General features: G+C 50.3%; 1 protein-coding gene across 1 annotated transcript; it reads left to right on the forward strand.

Annotated features, from left to right (window-relative positions):
• The first annotated feature begins 228 nt into the window (after nt 1-228).
• On the forward strand, nt 229-22570 carry ERICH3 (glutamate rich 3). Its single transcript, XM_050977693.1, is given in 19 exon segments — nt 229-300; nt 3328-3421; nt 4014-4139; nt 4749-4820; nt 6544-6663; nt 7344-7421; nt 7888-7927; nt 7930-8036; nt 9676-9888; nt 10544-10718; nt 11472-11667; nt 13865-14304; nt 16846-17070; nt 18386-18853; nt 19135-19281; nt 20041-20211; nt 20565-22205; nt 22208-22520; nt 22522-22570. Coding segments are annotated over 19 exon segments (4695 nt in total). The 5' UTR covers nt 229-280.
• Nucleotides 22571-22799: the final 229 nt, after the last annotated feature.

Raw genomic sequence — 22799 nt, forward strand, 5'->3', positions numbered from 1 at the left:
GAACCCACCTGTAGGCGTTCCTGTGTCACCTGCTCCAGGTGACCCTGCCTTGGCAGGGGATTGGGCTTGGACTCTCCAGAGGTCCCTTCCACCCTCAGCAATTCTGGGGTTCTCTGATTCTGGGGCGGCGGGCGGAGCACCGGCCCCCTCCCGTTTCTCCCTCCCTTTCTCCCATCTCTCCCTTCCTCCCGTCCGTCCGTCCATCCCTCCCTCCGTCCCTCCCTCCGTCTCCTGGCGACTCCCGGGACGCGGCGGCAGCGCTGGCTCCGCGGCCGCTGCCATGAGCGCCCCGCAGCCCCGGTGAGTGGGCCGGGGGCCGGGGCCGGGGGCCGGGGCCGGGGCCGGGGGCCGGGGCTGGGGGCCGGGGCCGGGGCCGGGGCTGGGGCCGGTCCGTGCCGGCCTTTCGGCGCTGCGGGGATGGTGAGGGGCTCGGGGCCCCCGGCGGCGCCTCCCTGCAGCCCGCTGGGGGAGAGAGGGGGCTGGGGGTGCCCGACCTGCCTGGAGAGACCCGGGGAAGCTGCCCGGCAGCCCGGGGGTCCCGTTCGCTAAGGCTTCCTCTGCGCCTTAGGGGGGATGGAGCCGTGCGGAAGGGGCTGCTGGCTGCAGGTGAGTCCCTGGTTACCTGCCTTCGGACCTGCAGGTGTTGAGTTCAGAGGATCCGGACTTCCCCGAGCTGATGTCACAGACAAACAGCGAGCAACAGAGAATCTCTGCAGGTCTCTGTGACAGAATTTGGCACATCCTGGTGTAGTGGGCGATGATCTGAGTAAGGCAGCAGCGGTAGGACGTGCTCCTGGGCCACACAAGAAATCCCGAGCAGAACACTCCTTTGGCTCCCAGCTCCGTGTGTGGCTGTGAGGCTTTAGTCTTCCTCTGGGGGGGAATGGCAGACGGGTGCCAGGCAGAGCACAGGCACCATGATCCCCTGTGACTCTGCCAATTAATCACTGAAGCTTTGGGGCTCTCTCACATCATTTACTTGGTGATCGCTGATTTAATTGCACTGTGAAATATCAACTGTGAAGGTTTGCTTTACAAAACACAAAGGATGCCTGCTGTGGCTTTCTCTTGATATCCTTCCAAATGAGTGAGAGTGGTCTTAAAATTTACCATGGTACACAGCTCTGGCTCTGAGTGTAGGGCTTTGGGTAAGCTGTCAGCTAGAACAAATATACTGTTTATAAATAATAGTGTTGATGATCATAGCATCATAGAATTCTAAATAACCTCAAATATAACATTACTGACCTAAGAGTGACATGTTGTCACTGGCTGTGATGCCAGAGAAACAAACATGACACTCATCTTGGGAAGAGCTTTAGACATACTCCAGGAATCTACAGATCAGTCAGTTTAGGTTCTGTGCCAGGAAAATTGTCTGCTATTCTAATAAACCCCCAGCGTTTTTAGAGAGAAGAATGGACAGGATAAATGGGCAGAGATAAAGGAGTCCCAGGAATACCCAGGAAAGGGATGTGATTGCTGTGACACACGGGCTGTACAGAGCTGTCTGAGGCTGGTGCTTTCCCTTTGCTGTGTTTTTTCCTAACATGGATTTTGTCAGTTCTGCACTTCTGCCTGTTGCAGAGGGTTTAATGGTGACGTTTTTCTTCAATACTGGAACCTTGAAGAAGACAGCTCAGACAAGAGCTTCCCTTATCCTTTTGTTGATACCAGGAGCAGGCTAACAGGAGCAGTGGTTGCTTTGCTGGGGTGTTCCTGGCCATCCTGAGTGTTCCATGCCAGCCTTCATGGCCACAGGGGGTTCCAGGGCTGGAACTCGCAGCACAGCCAGACCCCACTGGGCCTGCTTGCATTCTTTCCAATGATTTCATGGGTGTTTGTTCAGGCCCAACACATTTCCTTATTTCCTCTAATACCCTTTTGAACTCTGAATTTAACTTAATATTTTTGAGGGCCAGCCTGTTCATAATTTAAATGAGAAAATACATGTTCTGAGACTTTGGTGAAACAGAAATTGCCACATCACTGTGTTCATATGGGAGCTGCATTTTAACAAGCTATGTGGTCCAGGATATCTTAGGTGGAAGGAAGTAAATTAAAAAGAGTTGGATTGAGTTTCTCCTCTGCCTCAAAATGCAGTTGCCAGGTGATACCATAAATGAATACTTAGCAGAATTGGTAGAATCTGGTGGTTTCAAATGCAAACTCTAGATTAAAAAGGTACCATAGAACAGTTGCTATCATACCAGTGTTTAACCAACAGGCCTAATAGGGTAACCTACATTGTTTAAAGTTTAATTTAATTGTTGGCAGCTACCTTTGAGGTTATTGTGAAACTCCATGTAAAATTCCTGTAAATCCATGATCTCTTTGCTTCAAAACATTTCTCCTTTCTTTCCTTGAATATGCTTTTGTGTGTGGCAGATCAGCCTAGCAATAGACATATAACTGGGTTATCCAGCTGAAAGGGATGTAATAGAGGCACAGTGCATTTAAATTACAGCCAAGGAAAACAAAAGAGTTCAGTCTCTGGTGCAACTTGAGCCCAGAGAGCCCAGAGATCGGGCTGAACGTGTTGTGTGACACGAACCTGAGTGTGCAAACTGCACAAATGTGAAAGGATTGAGTATTACCAACTGCATCCCAGTGTCACTGACTTCTCTATTTGTCCTGTTTTCCAGAGGGTGAAGTAAGATACCATTGTGCTAAGAATAGTTGAAAAATATAACTGCTAATTATGAATGCTTCAGTTAATTATGAATGCTTCAGTTAATTATGAATGCTTCGGTTTCAGTGTTCAGCTTTCACATCTGAGGTTGTTTTTTGGTAACTGTGATGCTGGTAGCGAGGCCCTGGCACAGGCTGCCCAGAGAAGCTGTGGCTGCCCCATCCCTGGAAGTGCTCAGGTCAGGCTGGATGGCTTGGAGCAGCCTGGGCTGGTGGAAGGTGTCCCTGCCACCACAGGGTCCCTGGCAGAGTGGCTGGGGAGCTGTGTCTGTGCAGCTGGACCCCTGCTCCAGGCACTCCACTGCCCTGCCCATGGCCAGGGCTTCTCCCCAGGAGCTGCTGCTGCTGCAGGGGCTGTCAGGGCTGGCCTGGTGGCCCCATGCTGCACTGGTGGCAGGGCTGTTCCACACTCAGCTCTTGGCCTGAGCTACAAGTCACGTGTTTCTGATATGAATTTCCAGGAGGCCACAAGAAACTGCTTTTACATAATCTGATGGGCATTTACCTGACCAAATCCAGGAGGATTTACTAAGGCAGCATTTTGTGTCGCAAACTGTTGGGTAGCTCTGTTTAATGTAGACTGTAATAATTCGTCAGTCAAGGGGATTAGAAACATCTCCCTTTTTTTTATTGCAGTATTCTTGAAACCTACAACAGTCTAACAGACAAACACCTGGTTGGATATTTCAGCAATGCCAGGATAAGACGACATCTTCAGAAATCAGGACTGGTGAGACTGAAAAGTTTTCCTCAATTCTACATTCAATTCAAAATGTTTTTATGCTTTCCCACACCCCCGTATTTCCTTTTGCTCATTTGAGTTTCCCTCTGCAAAGTGTTTCAGTTTGCAGATATGCAGCATCATATTGGTTCACTCATGGTTTTTACACTGTGAAATGGAAGCATCTTTGACTTGTTTTAATAGCTTCAGTGTTATTTTTCAGAAGTGTTTGATGGAAAACTGAAGGATTTGGTAAAGGGGAATATGCTGAACATTTTGTTAAAAAAACCCGGTGCCCTCCTAGGTGTGACTCTTTTGCACAGCAGGTGCAGTAGGGCAGCAAGGGTTTAATCCTTTCCACCCCTTTGGGCAGTGGCCTGTGAAGGGTCAGGCTGAGCCCTAAGCTCAGAAATGTGCTGCTGCTCCTTCCATTTGGCTGGTGGAGTTCATGGGGGTCAAAGGTAAAACAGTGCTGGCAGGTGAGTTCCAGAGGTGGAAACAAACCAGGAGGAGGAAGTGGTCTTCTGGGAAATTGTGCAGTTTCAAAACCTACTGTATTTCATCTCGTCCTTGTCAGTAACATTGCCTTTGTGTGTGGCAGATCTCGAGGAGTGGAAGAATAATACCTGAGAAGGAATATCGCCTCAATGCCATAAGGAGGGACCACCAGAGACACGTCCAGGAGTGCTTGGCTGATGCCATTTACCATAAGGTCCTTGACATTGAGGTGTGCCCCTGCTGAGGGTGTGTGAGCTCTCTCAGGTGGTTCCTCACTGACAGCCAGGGGCTGCTGACTTGCACTGCACTGTTTTCCATGTGTGCCCTCATGCTGCCCTGCAAGGCTCTTTCCTGCTGGGAAAAAGGACAGGCTTTGTGCTTGAAACCTCCATGGGCTTCTCATTGCCAAACCATGCTGCTGTGAGAGCAAGCACTGTCCTGGCTTCCTTGTTGCTTTTTGACAGCTCTCAGATTATGAGATGATATTCACAGGGCAAGTGTGCTTACAGAAATTCTGACAAAAACAAACCAGATTGAACATATTTATGTAGATGTTGTCTGAGTACAAAATCTGGGCATGTTCCTGTGGGATATCAGGAAAGGAGTTGGTTCCTACAACTTAACCAACTTTACCAGTGCTCAGTTGTTCCCTTGGCTGTGTGAATATATGCAGGTGAAATGCAAATAGATTCAATCCCCAGTAGGTTTATCACAGGCTCAATGAGGGTAGTGGCCAGGGAGAAGGCATGAGACAAGCAGGACAGAAGCAAGAGTTCTTGCACACACTGATACCTCAGGATGGCCAGTAATGGGATTTCTCTTCCTCTTTTGTTGATAGCATCATCGTCAGCTGGGGGTGAACAGGAGACTTGATTGTTCTGCAGGGAAAGGGAAGGTGCAGCCAGTCAAGGTAAGGCTTCAGCACTGCTGATGGGACTTGGCAGTTTTGGCTGTGTTGGGTGGTAACCATGAGCCTGACCAGTGATTCATTGAGACAAGTGCTCTGTCTGACGTGGGAAATACAAGAAACAGGCAAGTAGAGGATGATCCTGCCCCAGTTACATCTCCTTCTCCTTTGTCCAGAAGTTCAGGAGCTTCCATTTATGCATTTAATTCCTTCTGAATCTAGTTATTCTACTTCTGCAGTGTTCTTGGTTGGGTGATTTAATCTTGGATTGCATGAAATGGTGCCTCCTTGCATTTCTGCATAGCAATGAATGTATCTGCTGTCTGATATGTCTGTTCAATGCTCCATTGTTCTCGGTATGACAAAAGTTATTAAATGTTCTCTTTTTCCAAGGCATCTGTGGTTTTACATACATTCTGCACATTCCTTCTCAGTTTTCCAAGCTGAAGGCCCTCAGTCTGAATTTTTCTTATGTGAACCATTCCAGGCTTCTCATTACCATTGCTATTTCCTTACCTTTTCTCATTCTACTGTTTCTGTTTTGAAATGGGGAACCATAACAGAATGAATAATTCAAGATACGTTCTCCTCCCAGTAATTCTAGACCTCTCTGCTTTTGCCTGCTGCTGAGCACTGAGCTCATGTGTTTGGTTGCTTGCCTCTCCACAGGATTTGGGCAGAACTGGCATGTGAGAAATCAGAGGTTATAGGAGTCTCATTTAGGTGTCATGTAGGTTGAACATGATTCTCTAGTTATAGTCATGGAAATCCCATAGAAGTCGATGGTTCTTCTCCCCATGCAATCACCTGAATTCAGATGGGAAGTCATCCTCATTTTGGCAGAAACATGCTCAGAATTTTATTTCTGTATTAGGAACCTGAATGCTTTGAGAAGAGTGCCTTGAGAAGGTGGCTGCTTCATTGAGCAGCTGCTAAACAATGTCAGGTCTGTTAAACTGTAAACAATACATCCACAAGCCAGTCATGGGGTAAAGAGAGGAGGGGATTTTCCTGGTCACTATGGAAATGGCAAAGGTGTCATTTGCTGATGGAACTCCTGTGGCAGGGAGTCACCCCACGGAAGCAGCGATTCTGGCACCCTGTCAAGGTATCCTTGGATAATTTTGGAACGTAAACCAGAACTGCTTCCTTCAGAAAGACACCTGCAGATACCTGACCTGTGTGTGCTGTGCTGCCATGCTGGGAGGCAGGAGCCTGGCTGGAGCCAGCGGTGTAATTTAATTCTCACCTCATCTGTTCTGTGGATTCATCTGAGTCGCTCATCTGAAAGGAAAGGAGAAAGGCAGATGGCTGAGCAAGGGAGGGTGAGAGACAGAGCTGTCTCTGTTCTGGTGGGGCAGCCATCCCAGCATTGGGCTGGGGAGATGAGAAGGTGGGCAGAGGCTGCAGTCACAGCAGGAAAGTGGCAGGTGCACTCAAATTTAAAAACAAACCAAGAATTGTGTGATACACAGAAACAGACACGAATTGAATCTAGTGGGTCAGCAGCTGGAGAGAGCTCCAGGAAAATGAATCAGAAGTGGGGACAAGTCTTTTTGCTTGTCCCTCACATTCTCCCATGATTTCCTTTCTTTCCTTAACCAGCTGTTCCATCGGGTCCAGGCCAGCTGATTGTCACAGCTGTGCAGTGAAAGGAAGGCGTGATGAGACAGACATCACTGGTTTTGGATGCAGTGCCTCAGAGACATAAATTCCTTTCTTTCAGATGGAAGGATTAATGGGAGAAGTGTCCTACATATACTCCCCCCACCCCCCGGTGGCCCCCAGGAACCACCACACGCTCTGTCCCTTGGTGTCAGGAGAACGAACCGGTCGCTCGCAACGGGTGAGTCTCACCAGCTTCTCCATGGGCTACCAGGGAAGCACAGACAGCTGGAAGGGTGCCCATGGCCCTTAGTACAGGGCATTCACGGCCTGGATCAGTCTGGAATAGGGCCTCATCCTGGAATAGGGCCTCATCCTGGAATAGGGCCTCGTCCTTCATCACTTGAGGCTCATTTCCTGTTTGCTGGGCTGTGTTAAAGAGGAATCTCTAGAAGCTAGTGTTGCAGGAATGGCACATCAGAACCTAGAAAAAACCCCAAAAACCTTTGCTGTCTGATAAATCTGCTTCAGTCTTTCGCTTTAGCTGCCTCCTGACCTCAGGCAGGCCAGTGTCAGTGTGTTGGGCATTGTCAGTGGACGCAGGGGCTACGGACAAGGTTACACATGTTGTAAAGCCCTGAAAATGGTGGGGGTCTTTTAGACAACAGAATTGAAGGAATGAAATCAGACTGGAGCTCATTTCAGAAGGCTGTGCCTAGGAGCTCTGACTTTTGCTCTTTGTTAACAGCAAAGAAGGAATGTTAATATAATGAAAATATACTTGAAATACAATGGTACTAAAGCCTGAAGTTAAAGGTCAAATATCTAGGTCAGTTTCAACTGGTTCTCTATATCAATAATGATAATTGATGCAGATTGAAGAGAAACTTTTGAGTCCTGAATGACCTTCTTTTCATGTAGAGGGGACCCAGACTGAGACTGGATTATGGTGATGGGCGTTATTATTACCGATCCAAGGAGCCTGCCATCTCGAAGGTGGTGAGTTAACCTCAGTTAAACAGTGCTGTTGGATGTTTCCATTTCAACTTGGTATTCTGGAGGCTATACAAGGAAAACAGGAAATAAAACAGTCAGCAAAAGCTGAATATTGAACAAAAATAGGTACGTTTTTGCTGTGCATTCTCCCTGGGTCCGTGTGCTGAAGTCCATAGCACGCTGCTACAGTTTCTGTGAGTTCATTGTGTTTGCTACAAAACTGCGTGGCGATGGGAGAGTAGCAAACCTTGTATTCATGGCCAAGAGTTGTTTTGAATGGTCAGTTAGAGGTGCCTGAAGGGGTCTGGCTCTTTGCAGGCAGACTCACAATGTCATGTCCTGTGGGTACCTGAAATCACTCACCACTTCCAGATATCTTCATCAGTGCTATTGTTTTTCTTTGTGGCGCTGCTCTGCCCTGGAAGCTATACACTGAGATTTTGTCATTGTTTTCTTTCTCCTTTTGTAGAGTTCCTTGTGACCAAATGCAGCTCCAGGAAATGCACAGCAGCCCCTCGCCTCCAGCCCCTTCTTGGCGGGGCTGCAGCAGGGTCTGTATCAAAGGCTGCCAAACAGAAGTGCCATGCACTGGAACATTATCAGCAATTTGCCTGTGGGGTGAGGCTGCACTTCATTCTGAAAATAAACTGTCCACCTTTAGGGACAGTTTTATAATATTGTTTAAGTACTGTGGTTCCCAGAATTGTACATGACAGGGAACATCCCTTTCAAACAGCATCAACTTTTATTTAAAATGTCCTTTTTCACTTCCCCTCAATTTTCAAGACACTGTCTTACTGGTCTAATGCCCAGTTCTTGATCACAGTGAGGAAAAATGTGGTGACTTACCTTTTATAGTATAAAATCTTTCTGCATACAACATTTTCTCCCTTTATGTAGATTTTCTCTTATGTAGAGAGAGAGGCAGCACCTGGTTGACTCCAGGAAATTTGGAATATTTTCAGTTGCAAGTCCTACGAGTTTTCATCATCATCTATAAAGGACCTGCAAAGTAGCAAAAAATTCCTTTGTTTGATCATTTCTTCTACTAAATCCCACTAGTGGGCTTAGAGAATGAGAGTCAAACATGGTCTTGATATATTTGCAGTTACTTTCAAGTGATATTTAGGGTTGTCTTCTGTTCTAGAAAAACATAATGTAATTGGTTTTGTGATATGCATTCCATGGGGTGAGAGGGCTTTGGAGTGGGGCTGTGATCTGCCACCACTGGCTGTCAGACGTTGTGTAAATAGCTCCCTTCTGATCTGTGTTTGCTGTGTATCAGGATGGTTGTGATTCTTCCTCCAAGAATTTGCTGCTTCGTCCTGTTTATGTCTACTCAAATTATGGGTGATTTAATGGTTTCTTTAGAGCTCACAACTGACAAAAGAGCTAGATCAGATATAAGTTCTGAGCACACGATGCAGAACTCAGAGCCACAGCATGCAGCATTCACAGAACTTGTTCTCTGGTAATGTCCTACTCGTATGGGCTGTGGTCCATTCCATTCTGCAAGAGGACTAAATCTCTGTTCAGATGAGGAAGCACATCTTGTATAACTGGTGCCAAGTGATGTTTCTGTTGGACGACTGGTGCTCTGGGGATGTGCTTTCAGCTGCAAGGGAGCAGCCGTGCTGCAGGGCTGGGCAGGGCTCTGTCTGAGATGAGATCTCGGTGGTGCTGGAGCCAGGGCTTGGTGTGCAGTGCTGTCTGTATATCTGAAGGTGACATTTTCAAGCAATATGGATGTTGCCTTGCAAATTAAAAGAAAGGGGTTTAGCACAGAAATATTTTCATGAGCAAAATGTAGGCCCCGAGTTAAGGAGCTGTTTCAGAAGGATGCCTGTTCCGGGTTAAGGAGGTGTTTCAGAAGGATGCCTGTTCTGGGTTAAGGAGCTGTTTCAGAAGGATGCCTGTTCTGGGTTAAGGAGCTGTTTCAGAAGGATGCCTGTTCTGGGTTAAGGAGCTGTTTCAGAAGGATGCCTGTTCTGGGTTAAGGAGCTGTTTCAGAAGGATGCCTGTTCTGGGTTAAGGAGCTGTTTCAGAAGGATGCCTGTTCCAGGTTAAGGAGGTGTTTCAGAAGGATGCCTGTTCTGGGTTAAGGAGCTGTTTCAGAAGGATGCCTGTTCTGGGTTAAGGAGCTGTTTCAGAAGGATGCCTGTTGCTCAGGGTGCCAAGAATCAGACCGTGGCCAGTTCCACATGCTGGGGAGCTGGTTTTGCAGAAGCTGTGTCACTTCACTGAACTGTTTTTCCAGGGGCAGAGCAGTGAGCCAAGGTTTAGGCCTCCAGTGCAGAACATGGCTTGTTTGTCACCGTACCAGCCCACCAAGCGTCGTCGCCGTGTGGCGCCGGTGCCACCGCCCCGCCCGCACGTGGGGGACAGGTGCATCCCTGGGATCAGACGTGGGCTGCCCGTGGAGAGGTGGTTCCATCCCACCACTGCATTCAATGAACAGTTTTTGATCAATGTGAGTAGTCTCTGCCCACAGACAGGTGCATTACATTCCTCACCGGTGTCTTTGCTTAGTGCTGAAAGATGTGCATATCCAGTTTGCATAAAGAAAATGCATAGCTATATATTAAATTATATATTAATATATATATTATAATTAATATATATATTAATTATACATTAAATAGATAATTGCTCTGCATGTCCCTGTAAACTAAAACATTTGGTGTTTTTCATCAGCTGGGGAGAAATAAAGTGCTGAACAACAACCTAGATCAACAGTTATTCAAAGCCTGCTGCTTCAGTCAGTCTGATCCTGTCTCTGGCAGTGGAATCTCAGGGATTTGTGACATGCCTTGAGTCTATGAACCCTGCATCAGTTACACTGTCTCCAGCCAGTTCTAACTCCTGTAAATGAAGCTGTAGGAACCCCGCACTGGGTGGGACAACGTGGGTCATTAAACCTGGTCCTTGAAATTTGGGGCTATCCAATGCTTTGGGTTTTCCGTTGGAAATGCATCCCACACCCTCTGCGTGTTACAAACACTTCCCCATTTAATCAGCTCAGCACGTGAGAAAAAAGCCTGGAAGTCTCAAGTGTGGGCTGCACAGATGAGAGCTTTGTTTTGGAGCTGGGAGCTGAAGGCATTTCTGTGCATTTTCTGCTGCAGAATACCAATGGGTTCCCCAAGTCCCCATTATGCAGCAACGCCTTGGTCACCATGATCTACCTAGGGAAGAGTAAGCATGTGTCCCTCCGTGACCACAAGGATGAAATCAAAGTCTATCAGCAATACTGTGGAACAGAAAACATCTGTGTCTATAAAGGCGACCTGTTGGAAGGAGGTAAGGATGGAGCCAGAGTTCATATTGATTGTGGCAACATCGTTTTTTTGCTAAAACTTTGCCCTGACATCAGAATGATTACAGCTCAGCTTGGTCAAGATACATGCATCCAGGGTGTTTATACCATCTGCCTCCACATTAAACCTGGATCTACTGTCCCATGATTGAAAGTCAGATTACAATTACTTTTGCAATGATGGTAGAAGAATTTAGAGAATTGATTTAACAAAATACTTGTGGCTTATGCTAATTTTCTCAAGAGATATATGGTTAATAGAGCAGTTGTAGTAACAAGCTGTCCTTAAAAGGGGGTTATCTGAGTTGCTAATCTGCATCACTGAATGTTGCTTCTTATTCTAGAAGGAAAAGTACATAGTGGGAGCCTGGTTCCCATCTCTTTTTGTGTGAGTGCAATTTCATCACAGCAGTAAAAGATGAATTGTGTTCTGGGAAACTGGGGACAGGAAATGGCTGGGAGGCTCTGGCCTTTGTCCTGCTGTAGCAGTGAGTGGCCAAACTGGCAGTGTGACACTGGTCCTAGCTGTCCCACCTTAGGATTCTGGGGCTGGCAAGAGCCAGGGCTGTGTGTGTGGAGGGGCAGAGTTTAACCAGCTGCTGACCAGACCTGAGAACCCCAGTGCCTGTCCACAGAGGGCTGGCTGCTGTGCTGCTGCAGTTCAGACACAGCAGTTGCTGCAGGCTGACAGTGAAGCACAATGGTTTTCTCCGAACCCTTGCTTTCTGTAATTGCAGATACCTTCCAGTTCATCTCTAAGAGGTACCTGGGTTACCCGTTCAGCCTCACCTTTTATCTCAACGGGCTCCAAGTTGACAGGCTGAGCTGTTGCTGTGAGTACAGAGGCTTCCAGAGTAAGAGGCCGTCCCGGCTGCGACGCAAAAACACCTACTTCAGGGTGCTCCATGTGGCAGGAGCACCTCCTTGCTACAGGTATGGATAAAGTGCACTTTGCCCACAAGGACTTAGAGAGCTTCTTGCTTGTTTCTCTGCTTTCATCTCCCTGGCTCCAGGCAGCTCTGTGGAGCCTGCTCTGTTTCTCAGTGCCCCGTGGAAGGTGCAGGGTGGAGGTTCCTGTCAGGGTCTCCCATCCAGGGCACAGCAGAGCTGGTTCCTGTGTTTGCTCAGGTTCCCTGTCAGGGTCTCCCATCCAGGGCACAGCCAGTTCCTGTGGCTGCTCAGGTTCTCTGTCAGGGTCTCATATCCAAGGCACAGCCAGTTCCTGTGTTTGCTCAGGTTCCCTGTCAGGCTCTCCCATCCAAGGCACAGCCAGTTCCCGTGGCTGTTTAGGTTCCCTGTCAGGCTCTCCCATCCAAGGCACAGCCAGTTCCCATGTTTGCTCAGGTTCCCTGTCAGGCTCTCCCATCCAGGGCAGAGCAGAGCTGGTTCCCATGTTTGCTCAGGTCCCCGTGGTGTGTGCACAGAGTGGGGACACTGCTTGTGCTGGAGCACGGGGCAGTGGCTCTGGGGTGGGCTTCATGTGCCACCCTTGTGGCTGTGGCACAGTGGCAGTGGAATAAATACCAAGCGTGCTGCTCAATTAGCTGTGCTTTCCAGAGGCTTTTTTGGTGATAATTGATTTTTAAACAGCTCTGCCTCTCAAGTGAGATTCTGTTGTAATCGTCCTAGCTTCAGAATAAGGCAGCACTCAATATTTGCCATGGTTCAGAAACCAAATCTGTGCAGAAAGGTCTTGGGCAAATGTCAGTGCTGTGACCAACATCTGGGGTTCTGCCAAGAGACTTTAATTTTCATAAAATCTTCCTTTTCTGTAATTGTTAATTCAGGCCATACATAAACTTTCGGACATGAGGATAATTTAATATCTTTTGTGTTATTTTAATAAATAATTTTTAAAAGCGCATCTAGCAGTTGGAACAAGAGACTCTTCACAGAGGTGTACTCTCTTCCTTCAGATAAGGACTGAATTCTAAGAAAAAAATTCTATTTTATTGTACCATAATTTCTGCTTCAGTCTAATAATGAACATGATTTATGTTCATTGCATGTTCATTGCATGTTCAAAGGAGGGAGAAGCATCTGAATTCAGAATGGCTATAGTGGCAATAGATTTTAGGAAATGCCCCAATCTCAGCTTTTTGTGATTTCTACAAAAATTTGAAGTGAATTTTCAGAATTTACTATAGTATCCAAAAACTGGATTAATTAAATCCTAAGTTACTTCTCCTTTCTGTCCCCTTTTCCCTCTTAGTGATATCTCTCTTTTCCTGCCTCTTATCAATCTAGCCAACCTTCTATGATGACTAAAAATCATCTCCATTAACCTGATTTTCCCCATAAATGACAACTGTTTCCCACCCCTTCAGGCCAAGTGCACTTGGTTTGTTTTCTGCTCTGTGCCATACATTGAATGCCCACTCTGGTTCCCAGTAGAAGTCCCTGGTGGGTCAAGGCTTTGGCTCACGACGAGGTGATGCTGCAGTGATTTCTGTACCATGCTGCAAGCCTCGGTCTGAGAGCTTTCTGCAGGCCAAGGTCCAGGAATTCTGCACAGCTCCTGACTGTAAGAGAGAGAGAGGGAGCAAATCACTCCATTTTATACAAGAGGGGCAGTCTCACAAACAACTCATTCAAAATGCTTTGTTTTCCGTCTGTTTGGGTTTCTTTTAAGTAGGTAATGGAACAGAAACAGAAAACTACTAACTTTCAACCTTCTTCTTCCCCCACAGTTCTTAGACCCAGCAGGTAAGTACAGAAACCCCAGTCTTATCCACAAACCCTCAGTTATCACAGTTCTGGGAGTCACAGCAGGATCTGGATCCAGAACACGTCAGAGCTTGCCTGCCTTTCCCAGTGGTTCTGTCTTCACGGCCAGTGCTGGGTGCAGCTTCAAATTAATGGGCACTTGTAATAACTTTGGTTCTGTTTGTGTGCCAGTTGTCACCCGTAAGTGTAGGCAGCATTACTGTCCTTCAAGAAAGAACTGCACCTGTGTTGGGGGAGCTCTCGGGGGTTTCAGGGTGCTTCTCCTTGTGAGCCGTGGTGGCGGTGCAGAGGCAGATGGGTGCAGGTTTCCCTGCCGATAACCAGCTGAACTCACTGTGTCTGCCGCCCTCTGTTGCTCAAAGGGAGAAAACCGCGACACTTCCCGATTTGTGTCATTGCACAGGTGCTTCCTTGCCATGGGTCTGGACAAAAAGCTGTACCCCCCCAAGAGGAAGATGAAGGTGCCCACGCGGTCGCACATGTGCTCCTGCTCTCCCTACTGCGCGCACAGCCTGCCCTGCGACAGCAGCAGCGCGCTGCAGAAATCCATCCAGGGCTCCGTGTCCCTCACCATGCCCAGCCAGGAGGAAAGCGTGGACACCATCGACGTAACGCTGGACTCTGAAGAGGAGTGCTGCGAAGAAGAGGAGTGCTGCGAAGAAGAGGAGTACTGCGAAGAAGAGGAATTTGAAGAAGAAGAAGTAGAAGAAGAAGGAGTAGAAGAAGAAGGAGTAGAAGAAGAAGTTGAAGAAGGAGGAGTAGAAGAAGAAGCAGAAGTAGAAACAATAGACCAATCTCTTGTGGAGACCGAAGGCACCACTCAGGGAACCACCAGTGAAAGTGGTATGGTATTCCCAAACATGAGCAGGGGATGAGAAATGGGAGGGGATGGTTCTGGAGAAGTCAGGGATTGTGGACCGCCAGCTTTGACTGGGGCATGAGAAATGTGGTGATGCCTGTATCTGGGGCACAGAATTAGAGGGGCTCCCTTCAGCCGTGCAACAGGATGAGGTGGTTTGCAAGAGCCAAGAAAGGGAGCAAGGAAGGGTGGTGAGGCAATGACACAGGTTCTCCAGAGCAGCTGTGCCTGGCCCATCCATGGAATCATTCAAGTCCAAGTCAGATGGGGCTTGGAGCAGCCTGGGATACTGGAAGGTGTACTCAGCTATGGAAGCTCAGTCTCTGCCTTTACTTCCTCCTTATCATAATCCTCTTTGGAGGCGATCACACTCACAGAGAGATTTTAATTCCTACTTCCTATTCCTATTTTTGCTTTCACAGCTCTGCAGGGTTGCTACTCATCTGAGAGTCGTTAGTCCCTCCGGATGTGTGTTTGGGATTAATGAAGCCTTTATCCTTCAGGAACTCCTTCTGACAGAGACCTCACTGCTAACACTGCAGTTGGAATCTCAATTGATTTTTAATACAGAAAAATAAATCTCCTTATTCCCTTAGTTCTCATTGTCTTGGTAATTGTTTGTTTGCCTAACTGATTCTGCATCAGGAACTCTTCATTTCTGTCCTCGGTGTTCTGTCACTTCTGTACATTAAAAGCCCTGATGGAAGGAAAGGAGGGCAGCAATAAAATCTGACAAGTGAGGATGGTGGGCACAAGAGACACTGCTGCCACGCCAGCTGCACAAGAGCAGTGCAGCTGGCGTGGCAGCAGTGCAGCTGGTGTGGCAGCAGTGCAGCTGGCGAGGCAGCAGTGCAGCTGGTGAGGCAGCAGTGCAGCCGGTGTGGCAGCAGTGCAGCCAGTGTGGCAGCAGTGCATCTGGCGAGGCAGCAGTGCAGCCGGTGTGGCAGCAGTGCAGCCGGTGTGGCAGCAGTGCAGCCGGCAAGGCAGCAGTGCAGCTGGCGTGGCAGCAGTGCAGCTGGCGAGGCAGCAGTGCAGCCGGTGTGGCAGCAGTGCAGCCGTTGTGGCAGCAGTGCAGCCGGTGAGGCAGCAGTGCAGCCGGCGAGGCAGCAGTGCAGCTGGTGTGGCAGCAGTGCAGCCGGTGTGGCAGCAGTGCAGCTGGCGAGGCAGCAGTGCAGCTGGTGTGGCAGCAGTGCAGCTGGTGTGGCAGCAGTGCAGCTGTTGTGGCAGCAGTGCAGCTGGTATGGCAGCAGTGCAGCTGGCGAGGCAGCAGTGCAGCCGGTGTGGCAGCAGTGCAGCTGGCGAGGCAGCAGTGCAGCTGGTATGGCAGCAGTGCAGCTGGCGAGGCAGCAGTGCAGCCGATGTGGCAGCAGTGCAGCTGGCGTGGCAGCAGTGCAGCTGGCGAGGCAGCAGTGCAGCTGGCCTGCGTGGTGCAGGTGTGTTCCCTGCGTGTGCAGGGAGCCGGTGGCAGCAGGGCAGGTCTGGATTCTGGGTGGGAATCTCCGATGTCCCTGTGCTGTGCCTGGGATGTCACAGCACAGCTTTGGGGAGGGGGAGCTTCCCTGATGCATCTGCAGGAAGGGGGTCTGCACCTCCAGAGCCAAGCCAGGTGAAGGGCCGGGAGCTGGGCTCGAGGATCCGTGGGGATCCCTTCCAGCTCAGCTCACTCCGTGATCTCTCAGCTGTGATCCCTTCCAGCTCAGCTCACTCTGTGATCTCTCAGCTGTGATCCCTTCCAGCTCAGCTCACTCTGTGATCTCTCAGCTGTGATCCCTTCCAGCTCAGCTCACTCTGTGATCTCTCAGCTGTGATCCCTTCCAGCTCAGCTCACTCTGTGACCTCTCAGATGTCAAGCCTGTCAGGCTAGTGCCTGCCTGAATTCCAGAGCCTGGATATGAGAGTGGTAATTCTGTGCAGGCTTTGTTTGTGCTGGGTTTTCCCTGGGCCCTGGAGGAGCACCTTGGAGCACTGTGATAACAGAGTGCCTCTGCAGTGCCCTTTGGCTGGAGTTCATTAAATTCACTGAGCTTAGAAGACACTTTGCTATTTAATGTCAATATACATTTATTGTACTTTGCACTGTAATGTATTACCTTTCTCCAGCTTTCTCAATTTCTTGTAATTTTTTTTAATCACAACCAGTTTTTCTCCAGTTATAAGAGATTCTTAAATTTAATTTCTGAGCTTTCCCTGCTCTAAACTTTTCTAGTACTTTCCATAGTTGGTAATTTTGTTTATTTTTGTTTTAATGTGTTACCCACACCTGTAGTTTTGCTACACTTTTGCTACTCTGTGAAGAACACAATGTTTTTTTATGATGATATGCTCTTACAATTCCTGTCTGTGGTCTTAGATTCTCTCATGGCTTTAAAAAGACTTTACAAATTCAAGGGCAAAAGGAGATTAATGATGTTAATTAATATCAACTCAGAATGTTAACACTGGCTCAGTGTTTCTGTCTGCCTAAAAAGAACGTTTTTAGTTGTGAATTCTGTTTCCTGTCTCACAGTACAATTCTTCTATTTTAGAATATGATGAAGATTTTGAAGCAGATGAAGAAGTTAATGAAGAGGGACAGACTGGTGATCAAATGAATGGAATGTCAAAGTCATCCTCAGATGATAAAAACCATAATTTAGACTATGGAAAGGAGAGTGAAACCTCATCTCAGAAGGCACTGCAGGCCTCTGACAGTGAGAAAGATAAAAGTGGCAGATATTCTGATGACAGGGACTCTGAAGATGATCTACCAGGTTGGTTTTGTTCATAACGAGGCTTGGAGGAGCTGACCTGATGCATGTTTTACAGCTGGCATGTGTCCAGTATGTGTGTTGAGTCTGCACAGGAAAACCTATGCCCTTCCTACTGGAATGCCCAAGACAGCAGTTTTATCTGCAGTTAATTGTGCCCCTGAAGTCAGGCAGCCCTGGCAGTGGGAGATGGGCCTTTGCTGGGCTGTGCCGAGATGGAGATGGAGCAGGCAGGCTCCCAGGACCGTGGCAGGACAGCCCTCCATGCCAGCAGGCACTCACACGTGGGGACCTGTGACCCCTTTCACCTTCTGGGGGGCCCAGGAGACCTGACAGCCCACCCTGGGCTGTGAAACTGCTGTCTTTAGGGCCCTGAACATGGCCCTAATTTATCTGGCTGTGCCAGAGATCTGGAAGTAGATTGTCTGCAGGGAAAGGTGATGGTGCTGTGCAGGGCTGGGTGTTGGACTTGGTGATCCCCGTGGGCCCCTCCAGCTCAGCTGATTCTGTGATTGATTCTGTCTGCAGAGGGACCCGCTCGGTTTTCCCGTGATGGAGGGATAGAACTCTGAGTGGGAATCTTTAAAAGGGGCTGTAAGGTCTCTTGGTGCAACATGGCTTTCAGAACATGCCCTTCTGCATGGATTATAGCTCTGACACTTTTATTTTCTTGGCCTGAGCAGATTTTTCGGTCTTGAGTTAGACCAATCTCTTCTTGAACCCCTGCAGATTGTGGAGAGCAGCAAGGCTGAGCAGCAGACAGCTCTGCTGTTAGCTCACTCTTAGATGAAGGATTACTGGTTTTTTTTTCCCCTCAGATTTTCCATTTATGGATTTAATATGATGATGCCTGTATGTTTTTTTTAGAGGAGACAGTGAATTTCATCTCCAGTTCAACCAGAAGGGTTTACACATGGTTTTGGAGATCTTTCTAATGTTCAATGAGATAACAGAAGGGAACTGAGGGATTGTTGCTGTGGTTGAAGTCCTTTATCAAATGAAGCTCGAGTCTGTGCTAAACCCTGTCTGAGCCATATTTAGAGGTGCACTTAGAGGTGTATTTCTGTGTGATTGATAGAACTACTCTTTGATTTATTTCTATTATCAGAAAAAAACCCTCCACCTTAAATGGCTTTAATTTTAATACTTCATACCTCTGGGCAATGTTCTTCTGTTCACACTTACTGGAATTTTGTCACAATATCCTCAGATGGTAAAATTCAGAGAATGCTATTGGATGGGACTGTGTCCCTTTGTCAGTGCCCAGGGGATGCAGAGGTTTAGTGACAAATACTAAATTAAAATTTGCTGTTTTCAGAGAGAAGGCCTGCAGACTCTCTCTCATCCATGAGCACTCAGTGCAGCACTGAGACTGACTCTCAGGCTGAAATGAAGGCAGACCACGTGAATTGCAAAGAGGACTGCAATATCAAAAGTACATCTGATAATGCAGCACATGCACACTATGGAAATGAGAATGGGGAGAAGAGACTGCTCAGAGTGGAGGGAAATCAGGAGAATTCTGCACTGGAAACGAAAGGAATAGATGAAGCAAAAAAGACAAAACCAGAAGATCTAACAGCAAGGGAAGATACTAGAATTTTTTATGAAAACATAATGGCAATTCAGCATCAAAATCCTGAGGTTAATGGGGAATTCAAACAGACTGGGTCAGGAGGAAGTGAGATGAATGAGGAGGAGGAATGTCCTCCAATGCCTTGGGAAAGCAGGGTGTTGAGCATGGAGGATGGCAACCAGGAGTGTCCTTGGAGTGGGGAAGGAGGTGGTGAGTACAGTCCCTCTGCACAGCCCTGCATGCCCGTGCTGCTCTGTTTGCCTTGCACTCGTTTGTGGGGCAGCAAGGGGAGCTGCAGGAGCTGCTGTGAGCTCAGCATCCACTCAGAGCATTAACACCGGCTCAGTGTTTCTCTGCTAGTGTTTCAAGTGCAAGGATTTGTCCAAAAATGAATTTCAAACCATTTTAAAGCTGAGATGGCTGAATGGCTTCTACTCTCCTTTTGCTCTTTAATGGTTTCTCTTTCTTGCTTCCTGTTTTCTTTGTGCTAGTTTCTGAAGACTGCAAACCAGTCCAGGAGGAAATAGCAAAAGCAACCAGAAAGGATCATCCTGTGAGTTCTGACCCTGAGTCTGGTGATTTATGTGCCAACGAGGAAGAAAAGAACACAGCAAATACAGAGTGTGGTGCCAGAGGAGGTAAGACTGGCCGTCAGTCAGAGACAAGGATTACCTGAAGTCTTTGATGGAAGTGTTTGCCCTTTCCCTTTCCTTTGGCTATCAAAACCTCCTGATGCTTTTTTTCTTTCCTAACTTGTAAAAAGTCAGGTGATGACTAGCTGGCATCTGTAGTCATGGATAATTAATGCTTCTTTGGCCGTTAAATGGTTCTAGGAGAAGAATCCAGGCCATGAAAACTGGATTGAGTTGGGAAATAGCTGTGGAAAGCAGGAATGTAGTGAGGTACCATGTGCTTCCTGGTGGTGTGCAGCCTCCTTGGGAAATGCCTTGGTTCCCAGGGGCAGGAATTAACCCTGTATTATTCCCTGGTGTAATTACAGAATCCACAGGAAGCTGAATGTTCTTTGTCTTTTCTGTGCAAATTTCACATGAGCAATTTGTCAGCTGTTTCTGACTTTCTGAGTGTCACTCTCAGGCTTACAGGTGTTGCACACATGAGCTCCCTGCAGGTAGGGAGGGAGGCAGAGCAGGCAGGACAAGCATGACTGGCCTTGCATCAACATTTTTAGATAAATTCTTTATGCCAGATGCCAGAAGAGCAGTCCTAAATCATGGTCAGAGTGCAGGTGATGAGAAGCAGCACAGCAAGTTCTGTTTGGGTGCCCAGGCCGATGTCCCTCCTGTCTGGGCAGAAATGGCACCTTTAGCAGTAACCCTGTGGAGCATGTCACACTGACAGGGTGCTGAGCAAGCCAATGTCTGATTATCTCCTTACAGCACCGGATGGAAGGTTCCCGGCAGGAGGGAGGAGACGCCTGGATGTGCAGGAGGCAGCAGGACAGGCGGTGCGAGCAGGGGAGGTGACAGAGCCGGGACAAGCCCTGGAGCAGGACGGGGCTGCTGAGGGAGAAGCTGGCAGCGGAAAGGCTGCAGGAAAAGCTGCTAAGGGAGATGCTGGCAGCGGTGGGGCCGCAAGAAAAGCTGCAGGGGCGGGGGCTGCAGTGTCCCAGGCAGGCACGGGGGATGCTCTGTCCCAGGCAGGCACGGGGGATGCTCTGTCCCAGGCAGGCACGGGGGATGCTCTGGCCCAGGCAGGCACGGGGGATGCTCTGTCCCAGGCAGGCACGGGGAGCCTGCCCAGGCAGCCGGGGATGCTCTGCCCAGAGCACGGGGATGCTCTGGCCCAGGCAGGCACGGGGGATGCTCTGTCCCAGGCAGGCACGGGGGATGCTCTGTCCCAGGCAGGCACGGGGGATGCTCTGTCCCAGGCAGGCACGGGGGATGCTCTGTCCCAGGAGGCACGGGGGATGCTCTGTCCCAGGGAGGCACGGGGGATGCGCTGGAGGAATCCGCACCTGAGGAGGGCACTGTGGCATGGGAACAGCCCAAAGAAAAGGGGACAGGGGAGGCAGAGGAGCTGGGCACAGAGGGGTCACCTGGGGAGCAGGAGGTGCTGGTGGAGGGGATGGACAGAGAGGTGGCACTGCGAAAGGCAGCAGCTGGGGCACTGCCAGGATGGGAGGCAGACAGAGCCGTGCCCCAGGGGCAGGACGGGGCTGGGGGCACCAGTGAGGAGGAGGCTGCAGAAGAAGGCCTCGAAGGAGCAGTAGGGCTGGCAGCAGAGGAGGAGGTGGGTGAGCCAGGGTCAGAGGCAGGGGAGTCTCTGGGGCAGGGAGGGTCTGCAGGGAAGGACACGGTGGTGGGTGCTGTGTCAGAGGGAGAGGAGCCTGTGGAGGATGCTGATGCGGCAGCAGATGGGAATGCCAGAGCCGCGGGCCCTGAAGGAAAAAAGGCTGTTAAAGAAGACTTTTCTGAAGGGGAGGAGGCTATGAGGAAGCCTGGGGTTCTCTGGGAAGCACTAGGGGATATGGAAACAGGAGAAGCAATGCCTGGAGGAGAAGGGTTTGTGAAGCCAAGTCAGTTTTCCCAGCTGAAAGTGTCAGAGGAAGAGTGGATGGAGATGGGGAAAGCTGTCCCAGGAGCTGCAGCAGCACTTGAGAGTGCTCAGGCTCTCCAGAGAGTGGAAGACATGATGGAAGAGTCTGTGGAGCCTGACAAGGGTCCTGTACTGGAAGTGGCACCTGGGTTAGGGGCACTGGGGGCTGCTCGGGGGGATCCTGTCACTGAAGGATCATCACAGGTGGAGGAGACTCTGGCAGTGCAGGAGGAGGAGGAGGGTGCAGCAGAAGCACTTTGGAGTGGAAACCCATCTGAGGGCAGCAAAGCAGAGACAGAGAGAGCAGTGGAAGGAAAACCCGAAGGAGAGGCGGTGGGAGGGTCTGCAGGGGCGGCCGGAGCGGGCTCGGGGGAGGAAGAGGAGACCACAGCTGGAGCAGCAGGTTCAAAGGAGCCGGCAGCTGGGACAGAGGGGTGGCTGAGGTGTGGGCAAGTGAGAGGGAAGGGGGTGGTGGGCGAGGCGGCGGGGCTGTGCGGGACCCGGGCAGGGGAGCCCGGGCTGGTGGCCATCGCTGTGCTGGGCGGCCAGGCCGGGCCAGGAGCCCTGCCCGGGGGGCCGGCAGTGCCCGGGGCGGGCGGGGTGGGCACAGGGGCGATGGCACAGGAGGGGGTGACAGGAGCAGCGCTGGGGGCACGGAGCGGGGCAGGGGCAGAGCTGGTGTCAGCCACGGCAGGGGCGGCGGGCGGGGAGCCTGGGGGGGCCGGGGAAGGGCTGGCCGGGGCACCTGCGGCTGCTGGGCGAGCGGGGCAGCGGGGGGCGGCAGGAGGGGGCGAGGCACGGGGAGCGGGGCCGGCCGGAGCCCAGGGCCCGGAGCAGGAGCCGGGCGCAGAGGAGCCGCTCGGGCCCCCAGGGCACCGAGAGGGGCTCGGAGCAGGGGCACCGGGGGCACAGCCCGCTGCAGAGAGCGCCCCGAGCACCCTGGGCCCCGGGCACGGGGGAGTGGCACCGAGGGGGAGAGGAGGGTCCGCGGGAGGCGAGGGGCCGTGCCCGGCACCCAGCCACAGCCGGCGGCTCCAGGGACAGGCAGGGAGCGGGGCGAGCACGGGCGGCAGGAGGAGGGCATGGAGCAGGCGGGAGGGGAAGGGGGCGAGCAGCCGAGTGCCCGTGAGAACCCGAGAGAGGGCGAGGTGGCCGATGTCGCGGCGAGTGCCGGGGAGCAGAGGAAGCACAGTGCCGTCGGAGGGAGCCCAGGGGTCCCGGCAGCCGCTGACGTGGGCGGGAGCCGCAGCCCCCGTCAGGTGAGTCCTGCCAGGGGCAGCCACTGCCCCCGGCAGTGCCCGGCTGATTCCTGTCAGAGACGGGATCCACCCCCTCGTCCCATTCCTTATCCTTTCCTTAAATGCCTGCTGACGGTAGCTGGGTCAGGGGGTGGTAAATCCTTTTGGGTGGCCGCTTCTGCAAAATCCCGTGCAAATAAATCCCTTTGCTATGGCACTAATTCTCACAGCCCCTCCGGGAGCATGTGGCAGTTCTGGTGGCATCGGGTGAGCCCTGGGAGCACTCGGCTACCCTGTTACTCTGGCCTCTCCTTTAGGAGGTGTCACAGCAGTACCTCAGCAGCTCCGTGTTCAGCAGGTTT

The sequence above is a fragment of the Serinus canaria genome, chromosome 8 (assembly GCF_022539315.1).
Source record: "Serinus canaria isolate serCan28SL12 chromosome 8, serCan2020, whole genome shotgun sequence".
NCBI lineage: Eukaryota > Metazoa > Chordata > Aves > Passeriformes > Fringillidae > Serinus > Serinus canaria.